Genomic DNA, 15,525 nt, shown 5'->3' with positions numbered 1-15,525 from the left:
CGAACATCACACCTGCGGGACAGGTACAGGATGGCAGCAACAACTGCCCGAGTTAAACCAGGAACACACAGTCCCTCCAACAGTGCTCAGACTCTCTGCAATAGGCTGAGTCCCATTGAGCAAGTCCCGGATCTCAGTCCCATTGAGCACGTCTGGGACCTGTTGGATCGATAGGGTGAGGACTAGGGCCATTCCCCCCAGAACTGTCCAGGAACTTGCAGGTGTCTTGGTGGAAGAGCGCAGTCCATGAGGAGGCGATGCAAGGGAGGAAGGAAGTATTTAAGAAGGGCCTGAATTACACACCCTTCAACACACAGCTGAGGACCCCTAGTTACCAGAGAGAGAATGAAGATCACTGGGACGTGAGAAGGTTGACCGGGTCTGTCACAGCCTGGGCTGGGCCTCGACAACACCTTCTTCACCTCACCTCATACACACACACACGCACGCACGCACGCACGCACGCATGCACGCACACACACACACACACACACACACACACACACACACACACACTGAGACATGAGAAGTATAGCAGCTCTTCTACCTCATCTGGAGTCATCCAGCAGCTATTTGCCATTTCCCCCTCACAGTTATAAATACATCTAATTAGTTCTGTTTCTGGTTTTGCCCAAATGGCACCCTATTCCCTATATAATGCACTGCTCCTGACCAAAGCCCTTTTGACTAGCACCCTAAAGGAGTGCACTATAAAGGGAATAGGTTTCCATTTGTTATGCACTCTGTGTATGCCCCCTTCCCCTGGGCCTGTCTACAGAGAGGTAACAGCTCTGACTCCTAGGTGCACCTATCACCTCGCCCTCACATTCCCCTCTCATAAGATAACTGTTACTGCTTATGAAGTGCTAAAACAGACAGGGTGGGTATATAAAGAGCCCCAGAGACATCTCTGTCTTCGCTGCACAGTGTTGCTTCTCTTCTGCGACCCTCTCCTCCTGTATCGTTACAGTTAGCACTCCAGCATTTTTTACTTGCTGTGGGTCTCTCTCTCTCTCTCCAACCCTGTAACATTTTTCTGAACCATGACCGAGCAGACCAAAGCAGCGGCCCCATCGGCACCAGGGGCCCCATCACGTCCTCACTACTCTAGGGACTTCTTCTGGTCCCCCCTGTGGAGCTGGTGGCAGCAGCCCACCCCTAGCAGCCTCCTTCCCAACCAGGATTTCGGCCTGCCACCATTCCTAGAGGCCGGTGACCTCCGTGACCTCAGCTGGATGGATAACATCCATAGACTCCTGGCAGCCAGCTCCTGGACTGGGTACATTCCCTCTCTGCCCCTCTTGGTGCCCTCCTTTCCAGCCCCGGCCTCCTCAATGCACCAGCTAGCCCCCAAGCTGAGCAGGGTAGAGTCTGCAGGGTTGAAGGGGCTGTCGGAGGTCCGGGTGGAGGGGCACAATTGGAGGATCACCCTGGATGTCAGTCACTTCTCCCCGGCAGAGATCACTCTCAGAACCCGCAGCGGCTTCCTGGAGATCGGAGGTAGGCCTAACTGTTCTGAAACTATATTGAAATGCTCCTGTAATGACATAGCATAGATACTGGGTCTATTTAAACTGAATTGCCCCAGTTACGTTATAGCGCCATAGACACAGTCAATTTAAACTAAAATGTTGCTGAGTTGAATCCATCAATCAATCAAAATACCTTTTTACAATAGCAGACGTCACAAAGTGCTTTACAGAAACCCAGGGAACAAGCTTGCCGATACAGAAGCACAGTGGCTGGGAAAAACTCCCTAGAAAGGCAGGAACCTAGGAAGAAACCTAGAGAGGAACCAGGCTCTGAGGAGTGGCCAGTCCTCTTCTGGCTCTTCTGGCCGGGTGGAGATTATAACACTACATGGCCATTAAGGCGAGATTGAGTTTGTTTGTTTGAGTTATTATCCACCACACTGTCTCAGTGTTGTCTAGCTCCACCACACTGTCTCAGTGTTGTCTAACTCCACCCTGCTGTCTAAGTGTTGTCTAGCTCCACCCTACTGTCTCAGTGTTGTCTAGCTCCACCACACTGGCTCAGTGTTGCCTAACTCCACCCTGCTGTCTCAGTGTTGTCTAGCTCCACCCTACTGTCTCAGTGTTGTCTAGCTCCACCCTGCTGTCTCAGTGTTGTCTAGCTCCACCCTGCTGTCTCAGTGTTGTCTAGCTCCACCCTGCTGTCTCAGTGTTGTCTAGCAACACCCTGCTGTCTCAGTGTTGTCTAGCTCCACCCTGCTGTCTCAGTGTTGCCTAGCTCCACCCTGCTGTCTCAGTGTTGTCTAGCTCCACCCTGCTGTCTCAGTGTTGTCTAGCAACCCCCTGCTGTCTCAGTGTTGTCTAGCAACCCCCTGCTGTCTCAGTGTTGTCTCGCAACCCCCTGCTGTCCCAGTGTTGTCTAGCAACACCCTGCTGTCTCAGTGTTGTCTAGCAACCCCCTGCTGTCTCAGTGTTGTCTAGCTCCACCCTGCTGTCTCAGTGTTGTCTAGCTCCTCCCCGCTGTCTCAGTGTTGTCTAGCTCCACCCTGCTGTCTCAGTGTTGTCTAGCTCCACCCTGCTGTCTCAGTGTTGTCTAGCTCCACCCTGCTGTCTCAGTGTTGTCTAGCCCCACTGTGGGTCTCCATATTATTATTATTATTCATATTTCTAATATAGTTGATATTTCATCCTCAGGGACTCATGAAGAGAGACCAGATGAGCATGGTTTTGTTGCTAGACGTTTCACCAGGAGATACATGTAAGTTTCCAAGCTGATCGATTTTCAACACGGTGTGTGAGAAATGTTTTTCAGCTTCAACAGTTGATGTTGTAGAATACAATGCAGCTAGGAGAAATGTTTTGAGTTCAATTTACTGTCCTTTACACCAACATGAAGCAATATACATAACAATTGCATGTTAACTGAATGGATACTGTATTTATCAGCATTATGACACAATACAACTGTTTTGTACATATAACTTACTTGGGTTTACTAACATTGGGTTTACTTGATAGCTACCTACACAAATAGCTAGCTATAACAAAGTGTTTAGATATTCATTTAAAAAGATTAAAAGCTATACTGTGTTGACTGTGTTGTGTAAATGTTAAAAAGGGGGTTGTGCTTTCCCAGGCTCCCGATAGGTATTGTCTCTAATACCATACGATCCTCTCTGTCCGGCGATGGAATTCTGACTGTAGAGGCTTCACTTCCTGATCCCAGCATCCCCGATGACATCATCATTCCCATTCAGGTAACAAGGGGTGAAACTCATAACACCTCAACTGTATATGTGATACTCATTGTTTACATCACGTCCTGGCCTTGGACACTGAAAAGAAAGTATAGCATAGGAAGTAGGAAGCGTTGGTATTTCCTAGTTTTCCTGGTAATCTGTCCATGTCCATGTCATGTCCTGTTTATTATTTTCTGTCATGTACATTAGAAGGGCAAAGTTAGAACACAAATGACCTTTAATTCTAATGTGTGTTCTTCCTGTATTTTCTTTACTGCTGCTTGTCACACTACGAAGGTGGAGAAGGAGACCATAAGAGAAGAGGGAGAGGAGGGTGGAGCTAAGCCAGAGGAGACTACCGTAGCTGACACAGACTCCCAGCCTTCTCCATCTGCCCCTTCTGTGGCCCCTGTAACCCTGGAGGCGCCTGACTTCACTCCCGCAGAGCCTGGCACCATGCTCCCCACAGAGGCACCCAAGGATGGGGACAAGTTAGCACAGGAGGTCCCTGGAGAAGAGGCTCAGCCAGACAGCACCACAGCTGGGCCAAAGAGCCACGAGGAAGGGAGAGGAGGAGCAGAGGAGGGGGAGACACACACTAAGCCAGCTGGAGAGATGGAGACAGACCCCCGAGAGCATGCAGATAAAGAGGGAAAAGAGGGAGAAGGGCTTCCAGATCCCACAGAGCCCTTTGAGCACCTTGATGCCCCTGACTCCCCAGACACAGTCACGTCCGACCGCGGGGAACACGAAACAGACCCAGCCCAAGACCATGACGAAGAGCCCCAGCACTCGGAGGGCTCAGTGGAGGCAGCCGAGGCCCCGCCCCAACCTGAGGAGCACGAGCCAGGCATGAGTCCATCAGAGGAGGGGGCCCACCACTCTCAGGAGCTGGAGGTTCCAGAGCACCCTGATATGGAGCAACAGGCATACACCAAGTAGAGAGAGAGAGAGAGAGAGAGAGCGAGAGAGAGAGAGAGAGAGAGAGAGAGAGAGAGAGAGAGCGAGGGGGGTGAGACGTGACTGAGAGAGAGAGAGAGACATGGCTGTAATTTCATAAGGAATTTGCTAAGATTCAAAACATCCATCCCAAGCGCCTGCATTCTGCAGACTTCCTCTTTAGGAATAGCCCGGTCCCAGATCTGTTTGTTCAACCAATTGTAGACAATGACCATAAGAATTGGCAAGACAGCACAATCAGATCTGGGACCGGGCTACTTCTTCACCAGCTAGCAGCAAAAGCTTACATAATAACCCTGATTCTATCAAAGTGCGTGTGAGTGAAGAACCACACACTGTCACTGTGACCATGCACTGTTTGGAGCTCCAATAAACCAATAGCAAATGAAAAAGCTAATGCTCATCCTGTTGTCGTTCATTTTGTTACAATCATTTACATTTACATTTACATTTTAGTCATTTAGCATACACTCTTTTCCAGAGCGACTTACCATCAATATTCCACATGTTTTGGTATTCCTTGTGTGATCATATTGACAAAGCCACCTAAAAAAAATAACCTTTTCTAGTTGATAATCACATGCATACAGTTACCGTTGAGATAATGAAGATTCATTAATTATAATGCATTTAAAGGAGTAGACAAACATCATACAGTATGTTTGCACAGCTGGGTTTTACAGTACATGTGTCAGTTCAGGATGAGCAACTTGGCCAAGGAGACGACCATGGTTTTGATCATAGCTACAATAAAACATCACAATGGAAGGGTTTTAGCTCCACTCAGTAAAATAGGAGGATAAAACATATTTGTTGACAGAATCAGAATGAATTCTAGCGATAACTAGAAGCCTATTCTCAGGACATCCCCAAAATTTGAATTCTAACACTGTGCCTTCAAAACACCTTAATCTGAATACAACACTAATTTGTGTGACACAGCAAGCGACATAATCCTCCAATTGTTCACCCTGAAGTGAAATAACTAATCTAGTAATGCCCTCTTATTGCCCCTCACCCTTTGCAGTGACAAACTCCCCTGTATTCATCCTTGGGTTGCATCCCAAATGTAACCCTATAGACTTCATGTATAGTGCACAACGTTTGACCAGAGCCCTATGGACCGTGATTGGTTCATTATAAAGGGAAAGGGTGCCATTTGAAACACACACCAATACAGTGCATTCGGAAATGATTTAGACCATTTTACTTTTTCCAAATTTTGTTACGTTACAGCCTTATTCTAAAATGGATTAAATAAATGTTGATCCTCAGCAGTCTACACACAATACCCCATAATGACATCACAATACCCCATAATGACATCACAATACCCCATAATGACATCACAATACCCCATAATGACAAAGTTGAAACAGGTTTTCAGAAATGCATTAAAAGAAAAATGCAAGTCGGAAGTTTACATACACCTTAGCCAAATACATTTAAACTCAGTTTTTCACAATTCCTGACATTTAATCCGAGTAAAAAATTCCCTGTTTTAGGTCAATTAGGATCACCACTTTATTATAAGAATGTGAAATGTCAGAATAATAGTAGATAGAATGATTTATATAATCTTTTATTTCTTTCATCACATTCCCAGTGGGTCAGAAATTTACATGCACTCAATTAGTATTTGGTAGCATTGCCTTTAAATTGTTTAACTTGGGTCAAATGTTTCGGGTAGACTTCCACAAGCTTCCCACAATAAGTTGGGTGAATTTTGGCCCATTCCTCCTGACAGAGCTGGTGTAACTGAGTCAGGTTTGTAGGCCTCCTGGCTAGCACATGCTTTTTCAATTCTGTCCACACATTTTCAATAGGATTGAGGTCAGGGCTTTGTGATGACAAATCCAATATCTTGACTTTGTTGTCCTTAAGCCATTTTGCCGCAACTTTGGAAGTATGCTTGGGGTCATTGTCCATTTGGAAGACCCATTTGCAACCAAGCTTTAACTTGCTGACTGATGTCTTGAGATGTTGCTTCAATATATCCACATCATTTTCTCTCCTTATGATGCCGTCTATTTTGTGAAGTGCACCAGTCCCTCCTGCAGCAAAGCACCCCCACAACATGATGCTGCCTCCCGCATGCTTCACAGTTGGGATGGTGTTCCCTTTTTCCTCCAAACATAACTGTGGTCATTATGGCCAAACAGTTCTATTACTGTTTCATCAGACCAGAGGACATTTCTCCAAAAAGTACGATCTTTGTCACTTGTTCCTTGCTGAGCGGCCTTTCAGATTATGACGATTATAGGACTCGTTTTACTGTGGATATAGATACTTTTGTACCCGTTTCCTCCAGCATCTTCACAAGGTCCTTTTGTCACGCCCTGGCCAGGGTGGGCATTCTATGTTCATTTTCTATGTTTTGGATTTCTTTGTTGTTTGGCTGGGTGTGGTTCTCAAGCAGAGGCAGCTGTGTATTGTTGTCTCTGATTGAGAACCATACTTAGGTAGCCTTTTCCTACTGGGTTTTTGTGGGTAGTTAATTTCTGTTTAGTGTTTTTCACCTTGCAGGACTGTTTTGGGTTTTCCCTTTGTTGTTTTTGTTTATTCAGTGTTCAGTTCATTAAAGAAATGTGAACACTTACCACGCTGCACCTTGGTCCTTCTTCCACCAACAGTCGTTACACCTTTGCTGTTTTTCTGGGATTGATTTGCACTTGTCGCACCAAAGTACGTTCATCTCTATGAGACAGAACGCGTCTCCTTCCTGAGTGGTATGGCGGCTGCGTGGCCCCATGGTGTTTATACTTGCATACTATTGTTTGTACAGATGAATGTGGTACCTTCAGGCATTTGGAAATTGCTCCCAAGGATGAACCAGACTTGTGGATGTCTACAATTATCTTTCCGAGGTCTTGGCTGATTTCCTTTGATTTTCCCATGATGTCAAGCAAAGCGACACTGAGTTTGAAGTTAGGCCTTGAAATACATCCACAGGTACACCTCAAATTGACTCAAATGATGTAAATTAGCCTATTAGAAGCTTCGAAAGCCATGACATCATTTTCTGGAATTTTCCAAGTCGTTTAAAGGCACAGTCAACTTAGTTTGTATAAACATCAGACCCACTGGAATTATGATACAGTGAATTATAAGTGAAATAATCTGTCTGTAAATAATTGTTGGAAAAATTACTTGTGTCATGCACAAAGTAGGTGTCCTAACCGACTTGCCAAAACTATTGTTTGTTAACATGAAATTTGTGACGAGGTTGAAAAAACGAGTTTTTTTTCAACTGTAAGTATTCAGACCCTTTGATATGAGACTCGAATTTGAGCTCAGGTGCATCCTGTTTCTATTGATCACCCTGTTTCTATTGATCACCCTGTTTCTATTGATCATCCTGTTTCTATTGACCATCCTGTTTCTATTGATCACCCTGTTTCTATTGATCACCCTGTTTCTATTGATCACCCTGTTTCTATTGATCATCCTGTTTCTATTGATCACCCTGTTTCTATTGATCACCCTGTTTCTATTGATCATCCTGTTTCTATTGATCACCCTGTTTCTATTGATCACCCTGTTTCTATTGATCATCCTGTTTCTATTGATCACCCTGTTTCTATTGATCATCCTGTTTCTATTGATCACCCTGTTTCTATTGATCACCCTGTTTCTATTGATCACCCTGTTTCTATTGATCATCCTGTTTCTATTGATCACCCTGTTTCTATTGATCACCCTGTTTCTATTGATCATCCTGTTTCTATTGATCACCCTGTTTCTATTGATCATCCTGTTTCTATTGATCACCCTGTTTCTATTGATCACCCTGTTTCTATTGATCATCCTGTTTCTATTGATCATCCTGTTTCTATTGACCATCCTGTTTCTATTGATCACCCTGTTTCTATTGATCATCCTGTTTCTATTGATCATCCTGTTTCTATTGATCACCCTGTTTCTATTGATCATCCTGTTTCTATTGATCATCCTGTTTCTATTGATCATCCTGTTTCTATTGATCACCCTGTTTCTATTGATCACCCTGTTTCTATTGATCATCCTGTTTCTATTGATCACCCTGTTTCTATTGATCACCCTGTTTCTATTGATCATCCTGTTTCTATTGATCACCCTGTTTCTATTGATCATCCTGTTTCTATTGATCACCCTGTTTCTATTGATCACCCTGTTTCTATTGATCATCCTGTTTCTATTGATCATCCTGTTTCTATTGATCATCCTGTTTCTATTGATCACCCTGTTTCTATTGATCATCCTGTTTCTATTGATCATCCTGTTTCTATTGATCACCCTGTTTCTATTGATCATCCTGTTTCTATTGATCATCCTGTTTCTATTGATCATCCTGTTTCTATTGATCACCCTGTTTCTATTGATCACCCTGTTTCTATTGATCATCCTGTTTCTATTGATCACCCTGTTTCTATTGATCATCCTGTTTCTATTGATCACCCTGTTTCAATTGATCACCCTGTTTCTATTGATCACCCTGTTTCTATTGATCATCCTGCTTCTATTGACCATCCTGTTTCTATTGATCATCCTGTTTCTATTGATCACCCTGTTTCTATTGATCATCCTGTTTCTATTGATCATCCTGTTTCTATTGATCACCCTGTTTCTATTGATCATCCTGTTTCTATTGATCACCCTTTCTATTGATTACCCTGTTTCTATTGATCACCCTGTTTCTATTGATCACCCTGTTTCTATTGATCATCCTGTTTCTATTGATCACCCTGTTTCTATTGATCACCCTGTTTCTATTGATCACCCTGTTTCTATTGATCACCCTGTTTCTATTGATCACCCTGTTTCTATTGATCATCCTGTTTCAATTGATCACCCTGTTTCTATTGATCACCCTGTTTCTATTGATCACCCTTTCTATTGATTACCCTGTTTCTATTGATCACCCTGTTTCTATTGATCACCCTGTTTCTATTGATCACCCTGTTTCTATTGACCATCCTGTTTCTATTGATCACCCTGTTTCTATTGATCACCCTGTTTCTATTGATCACCCTGTTTCTATTGATCATCCTGTTTCTATTGATCATCCTGTTTCTATTGATCACCCTGTTTCTATTGATTATCCTGTTTCTATTGATCACCCTGTTTCTATTGATTACCCTGTTTCTATTGATCATCCTGTTTCTATTGATCACCCTGTTTCTATTGATCACCCTGTTTCTATTGATCACCCTGTTTCTATTGATCATCCTGTTTCTATTGATCACCCTGTTTCAATTGATCACCCTGTTTCTATTGAGAACCCTGTTTCTATTGATCATCCTGTTTCTATTGATCACCCTGTTTCTATTGATTACCCTGTTTCTATTGATCACCCTGTTTCTATTGATCACCCTGTTTCTATTGATCACCCTGTTTCTATTGATCACCCTGTTTCTATTGATCACCCTGTTTCTATTGATCACCCTTTCTATTGATCACCCTGCTTCTATTGATCACCCTGTTTCTATTGATCACCCTGTTTCTATTGACCATCCTGTTTCTATTGATCACCCTGTTTCAATTGATCACCCTGTTTCTATTGATCACCCTGTTTCTATTGTTCATCCTGCTTCTATTGAACATCCTGTTTCTATTGATCATCCTGTTTCTATTGATCACCCTGTTTCTATTGATCATCCTGTTTCTATTGATCATCCTGTTTCTATTGATCACCCTGTTTCTATTGATCATCCTGTTTCTATTGATCACCCTGTTTCTATTGATTACCCTGTTTCTATTGATCACCCTGTTTCTATTGATCACCCTGTTTCTATTGATCATCCTGTTTCTATTGATCACCCTGTTTCTATTGATCACCCTGTTTCTATTGATCACCCTGTTTCTATTGATCACCCTGTTTCTATTGATCATCCTGTTTCAATTGATCACCCTGTTTCTATTGATCACCCTGTTTCTATTGATCACCCTTTCTATTGATCACCCTGTTTCTATTGATCACCCTGTTTCTATTGATCACCCTGTTTCTATTGATCACCCTGTTTCTATTGACCATCCTGTTTCTATTGATCACCCTGTTTCTATTGATCACCCTGTTTCTATTGATCACCCTGTTTCTATTGATCATCCTGTTTCTATTGATCATCCTGTTTCTATTGATCACCCTGTTTCTATTGATTATCCTGTTTCTATTGATCACCCTGTTTCTATTGATTACCCTGTTTCTATTGATCATCCTGTTTCTATTGATCACCCTGTTTCTATTGATCACCCTGTTTCTATTGATCACCCTGTTTCTATTGATCATCCTGTTTCTATTGATCACCCTGTTTCAATTGATCACCCTGTTTCTATTGAGCACCCTGTTTCTATTGATCATCCTGTTTCTATTGATCATCCTGTTTCTATTGATCATCCTGTTTCTATTGATCACCCTGTTTCTATTGATCATCCTGTTTCTATTGATCACCCTGTTTCTATTGATTACCCTGTTTCTATTGATCACCCTGTTTCTATTGATCACCCTGTTTCTATTGATCACCCTGTTTCTATTGATCACCCTGTTTCTATTGATCACCCTGTTTCTATTGACCATCCTGTTTCTATTGATCACCCTGTTTCTATTGATCACCCTGTTTCTATTAATCACCCTGTTTCTATTGATCACCCTGTTTCTATTGATCACCCTGTTTCTATTGATCACCCTGTTTCTATTGATCATCCTGTTTCTATTGATCACCCTGTTTCAATTGATCACCCTGTTTCTATTGAGCACCCTGTTTCTATTGATCATCCTGTTTCTATTGATCATCCTGTTTCTATTGATCATCCTGTTTCTATTGATCACCCTGTTTCTATTGATCATCCTGTTTCTATTGATCACCCTGTTTCTATTGATTACCCTGTTTCTATTGATCACCCTGTTTCTATTGATCACCCTGTTTCTATTGATCACCCTGTTTCTATTGATCACCCTGTTTCTATTGATCACCCTGTTTCTATTGATCACCCTGTTTCTATTGACCATCCTGTTTCTATTGATCACCCTGTTTCTATTGATCACCCTGTTTCTATTGATTACCCTGTTTCTATTGATCACCCTGTTTCTATTGATCACCCTGTTTCTATTGATCACCCTGTTTCTATTGATCACCCTGTTTCTATTGATCACCCTGCTTCTATTGATCACCCTGTTTCTATTGATCACCCTGTTTCTATTGACCATCCTGTTTCTATTGATCACCCTGTTTCTATTGATCACCCTGTTTCTATTGATCACCCTGTTTCTATTGATCATCCTGTTTCTATTGATCATCCTGTTTCTATTGATCATCTTGTTTCTATTGATCACCCTGTTTCTATTGACCATCCTGTTTCTATTGATCACCCTGTTTCTATTGATCACCCTGTTTCTATTGATCACCCTGTTTCTATTGACCATCCTGTTTTTATTGATCACCCTGTTTCTATTGATCACCCTGTTTCTATTGATCATCCTGTTTCTATTGATCATCCTGTTTCTGCAACTTGATTTAAATTATTCCAAAATTATTTGGAAACGAACACATCTGTCTATATAAGGTCCCACAGTTGACAGTGCATGTCAGAGCAACAACCAAGCCACGAGGTCAAAGAACGTGTCTGTAGAGCTCCGAGACAAGATTGTGGCGAGGCAAAGATCTGGGGAAGGGTACCAAAACATTTCTGCAGCATTGAAGGTCCCCAAGAACACAGTTGCCTCAATTATTCTTAAATGGAGGAAGTTGGAACCACCAAGACTCTTCCTAGAGCTGGCCGCTCGGCCAAACTGAGCAAACGGGGGAGAAGGGCCTTGGTCAGGGAGGTGACCATGAACACGATGGTCACTCTGACAGAGCTCCAGAGTTCCTCTGTGGAGATGGGGCCTTCCAGAAGGACAACCTTCTCTGCAGCACCCCACCAATCAGGCTTTTATGGTAGAGTGGCCAAATGGAAGCCACTTCTCTGTAAAAGGCACATGGCAGCCCGCTTGCAGTTTTCCAAATGGCACCTAAAGGACTCTCAGAGCATGAGAAGTAAGATTCTCTGGTCTGATGAAACCAAGAGTGAACTTTTTGGCCTGAACGCCAAGCCTCCCGTGTGGAGGAAACCTGGCACCATCCCTACAGTGAAGCATGGTGGTGGCGGCATCATGTCGGGATGTTTTTCACCGGCACGTACTGGGAGACTAGTCAGTATGGAAGGAAAGATGAATGGAGCAAAGTACAGAGAGATCCTTGATGATAACCTGCTCCAGAGCACTCAGGGCCTCAGACTGGGGCGAAGGTTCACCTTCGAACAGGACAACAACCCTGAGCACACGGCCAAGACAACGCAAGAGGAGCTTAGGGACAAGTCTGTGAATGACCTTGAGTGGCCCAGACAGAGCCTGTGACCCTCTGAAAGATCTCTGGAGACCTGAAAATAGCTGTGCAGCGACGCTCCCCATCCAACCTGACAAAAGTTTGAGAGGATCTGCAGAGAAGAATGGGTGAAACTCCCCAAGTACAGGTGTGCCAAGCTTGTAGCGTCGTACCCAAGAAGACTCAAGGCTGTAATTGCTGCTAAATGTGCTTCAACATAGTACTGAGTAAAGGGTCTGAATACTTATGTAAATGTGACATTTCAGATTTTTATTTTTAATACGATTGCAAAAAAATCTAAACCCGTTTTTGTTTTGTCATTATGGGGTGTGTGTAGATTGAGAAGAAAAAAACTATGTAATCAATGTTATAATCAGGCTGTAAAGTAACAATATGTAGAAAAAGTCAAGGGGTCTGAATACTTTCCAAATGCACTGATATGTTACCCAATTACTGTTGTTGGGCACTGTCAGATGGACATCTTGGACTCTGGCCTAAACATTACATGGCACAAATCCACAGAACAAAACACACAGATGTGAACAAACACTGGGATTTATGGGAGGTTTTATTGCATAAACAAATACAAAGATATCAAGAAGAGGGACGAGAGGGAGAAGAAGAGGAGGGAGGGATGGGAGAGAGAGAGTGGGGGGTGGGAGTAGGGAGGGCAGAGAGGAGGGAGGGATGGGAGAGAGAGTGTAGGAGGAGGAGGGAGGTGAGGAGAGAGGGATGGGAGAAGTCTGGCAAAAAGTGTATTACCTTTGTACCAAGAACCAACACAACATCATTATCACATGTACAAATAAAAAAATGCAAAGAACATAATTTTGTAAGACCTCTAGTTAGGGCAATTACGGCACTTGAATAGACCAGATCGGTATATATGGTAGGTAAGCTACAGTGCAATTTATTTACAGTCAGTCACCTACATTGGGGTATAATACAATACCAACCCACACTATAACACACTATAACGATAATGAGACTATGAGACTCTTCCCACTCAGTCATATTGTACGACTTCCTTATGAATTTCAATGAGCTTCTTTAATTTACCCATTCAACATAATATGATTGACAACGGATCAATTACACTTAAAAGACATTGCATGATGCATATCTGTCAGATAACGTGTGAAATACTGAAGGGAGACATGACATTACGGACCGACCCAGGTAGACGGGGCTCCCAGCCTTGAGCCAGCCTCTGTCTGTATCTAAACAGGTCAGGTCAGCACTGCATATACCTGGGACGGCATAGAATGGATACCACGCTGTACCAGTATAGTGTAGCAATGCTACTGTGAGACAGTGGGATTGATTTAGTTTGTGACTTGTAATTAAATTGGTGCGAGAACCAAGCAGCATGGCTACCAAGAGATACACAAAAATATATATTTTTAGGGAGATGATTGAGAGATTACTTTACACTCAAAATGAAAATCAGGGTGTTTCTTTGGCACCCTATTCCCTATATAGGGGTCAGAAGTAGTCTACAAAGGGAATAGAGTGATGTAGGATGCTACAACATATGCTGAGGGTCTCCAAGACTTTGAACATGTTAGCTCTTCCTCTACTCTGCTGGATGCTCAATTATGGAGTTGCATTAGTGCCAATAATTTAAAAAAAAAGATTTTTGGGTCAATTGTGGCTCTGTACGTCATGGTTGCCCCGAATGGGGGGCCCGGGGTGAGCCTGTGTCCCCCCAGGGAAGAGAGCTCGGTCCTGGGCTTCGTCCTAGACCATGGCGGCCTCCTGGGGCCTGGCCTCTTGGCTCTGGCTGGCCTCCTCCATCTCTCCCTGGGGACCTTCGTTACTGAAGAGGTAGTATGGAGGGCTCTGCCGCGCCTCGATGATCAACACCCCCTCTGGCGACAAGGAGGCGAAGACCGTCACAGGGTCAACGTCGGTTGGAATCCTGGGAATGAGAGAGAAAGAGAGAACACATGTGAGAGACTCGTACATAGACGTTTAAGCTTGAGGGTCTTGAAAAGGTTGGTAACTATAACAACAGAGAGAACAGGTGTGAGAGAAAGAGCAAAAAAAAAATGAAGTGTACACCCCTGTGCTTGGACATCTTAAAAACATGAACCTCACCACAGCAGTACGGCAAATACCGTTCGGTGCCAAGACACAGATTTGATTGACATCTTGTCGACAGCCTCCAGTTATATACAGAGGATTTAACACTGTCTCATAACAGCCTCCAGTTATAAACAGAGGATTTAACACTATCAGTTATAAACAGAGGGTGTAAAACTGTCCGTGAGGAGAAACCTTGGCTGCAGATGAAATTGTTGTTGAAAACTATTTTTTTCTCTCCCTCTTTGGCCTTCGCTCATTCCGAATGCGTAATCTCACACCCCAGAGATAAATGTAAATGTATTCTCCAGGTTTTCATTAAAATGTTCTGGCTGCCATCATCTTTGTGGCGCCATGAGGGAGAGAATAATAAAGAAGAAGAAGGAGAAATGAGACGGACTCGCTCCAGGCGCAGGACTGAGAAATAAAGATTCCAATTATACATAAAATGGCTGCCTGATGCAAAGTTTATTATCACCTGCAATTTCCATCTACATACTTTTCTAACCAGCTCATCCCAACAGCCAGGTGAACGGGTAGCAGACAATTTCAAGTTTTTCTTTCTCCATTTTCCTCCACGGTTTTTGTACTGAAAATATAATACATACTTTATATGACTAGATTAGCATAAATGGCTTCCTCATAAATGTGTAGTGAGAGAGGGAAAGAGAGAGAGAGAAAGAAAGAAAGAGGGAAATGAGAAAGAGAGAGAGAAATAGAGCAAGAGAGATTCAGTGAGATATTGTTACCTTCTGTGAAAATGTTTAAGAGAATTCTAAAGGAAAGAGAGGGAGAGAGAACGAGAGAACGAGGAAGAGACAGAGTGTAGAGCGAGAGAGAGAGAGAGACAGAGAGTTTAGAGAGAGGGAGGGATACATTTATTTAGTTAGAGTGAGAGAAAGAGAGAGAGTGTGAAAGAGAGAGAGAGAA

The 15,525-nt window shown here is 43.1% G+C and overlaps 2 protein-coding genes across 2 annotated transcripts in view; one reads left to right on the top strand and one right to left on the bottom strand.

Moving 5' to 3' along the window:
• The first annotated feature begins 905 nt into the window (after positions 1 to 905).
• LOC110536388 (heat shock protein 67B1) lies at positions 906 to 4,574 on the top strand. The gene is made up of 4 exons (XM_021622150.2): positions 906 to 1,500; positions 2,667 to 2,730; positions 3,109 to 3,229; positions 3,509 to 4,574. Exons 1-4 carry the CDS (start codon positions 1,044 to 1,046, stop codon positions 4,151 to 4,153), a joined length of 1,287 nt encoding a protein of 428 aa, XP_021477825.2. The 5' UTR covers positions 906 to 1,043; the 3' UTR covers positions 4,154 to 4,574.
• An 8,486-nt stretch (positions 4,575 to 13,060) lies between these two features.
• LOC110536389 (heat shock protein beta-8) overlaps positions 13,061 to 15,525 on the bottom strand; it is an 11,495-nt gene continuing 9,030 nt past the window's right edge. Inside the window, exon 3 of the mRNA XM_021622152.2 lies at positions 13,061 to 14,431. Coding sequence (XP_021477827.1) covers positions 14,251 to 14,431 — 181 coding nt within the window. The 3' untranslated portion in view covers positions 13,061 to 14,250. The remainder of the gene's footprint in view (positions 14,432 to 15,525) is intronic.

Source organism: Oncorhynchus mykiss, chromosome 11, assembly GCF_013265735.2.
Source record: "Oncorhynchus mykiss isolate Arlee chromosome 11, USDA_OmykA_1.1, whole genome shotgun sequence".
NCBI classification, from domain to species: domain Eukaryota; kingdom Metazoa; phylum Chordata; class Actinopteri; order Salmoniformes; family Salmonidae; genus Oncorhynchus; species Oncorhynchus mykiss.
The sequence above is the reverse complement of the archived record's forward strand: the minus strand, read 5'-3'. Positions and strand labels throughout refer to the sequence as shown.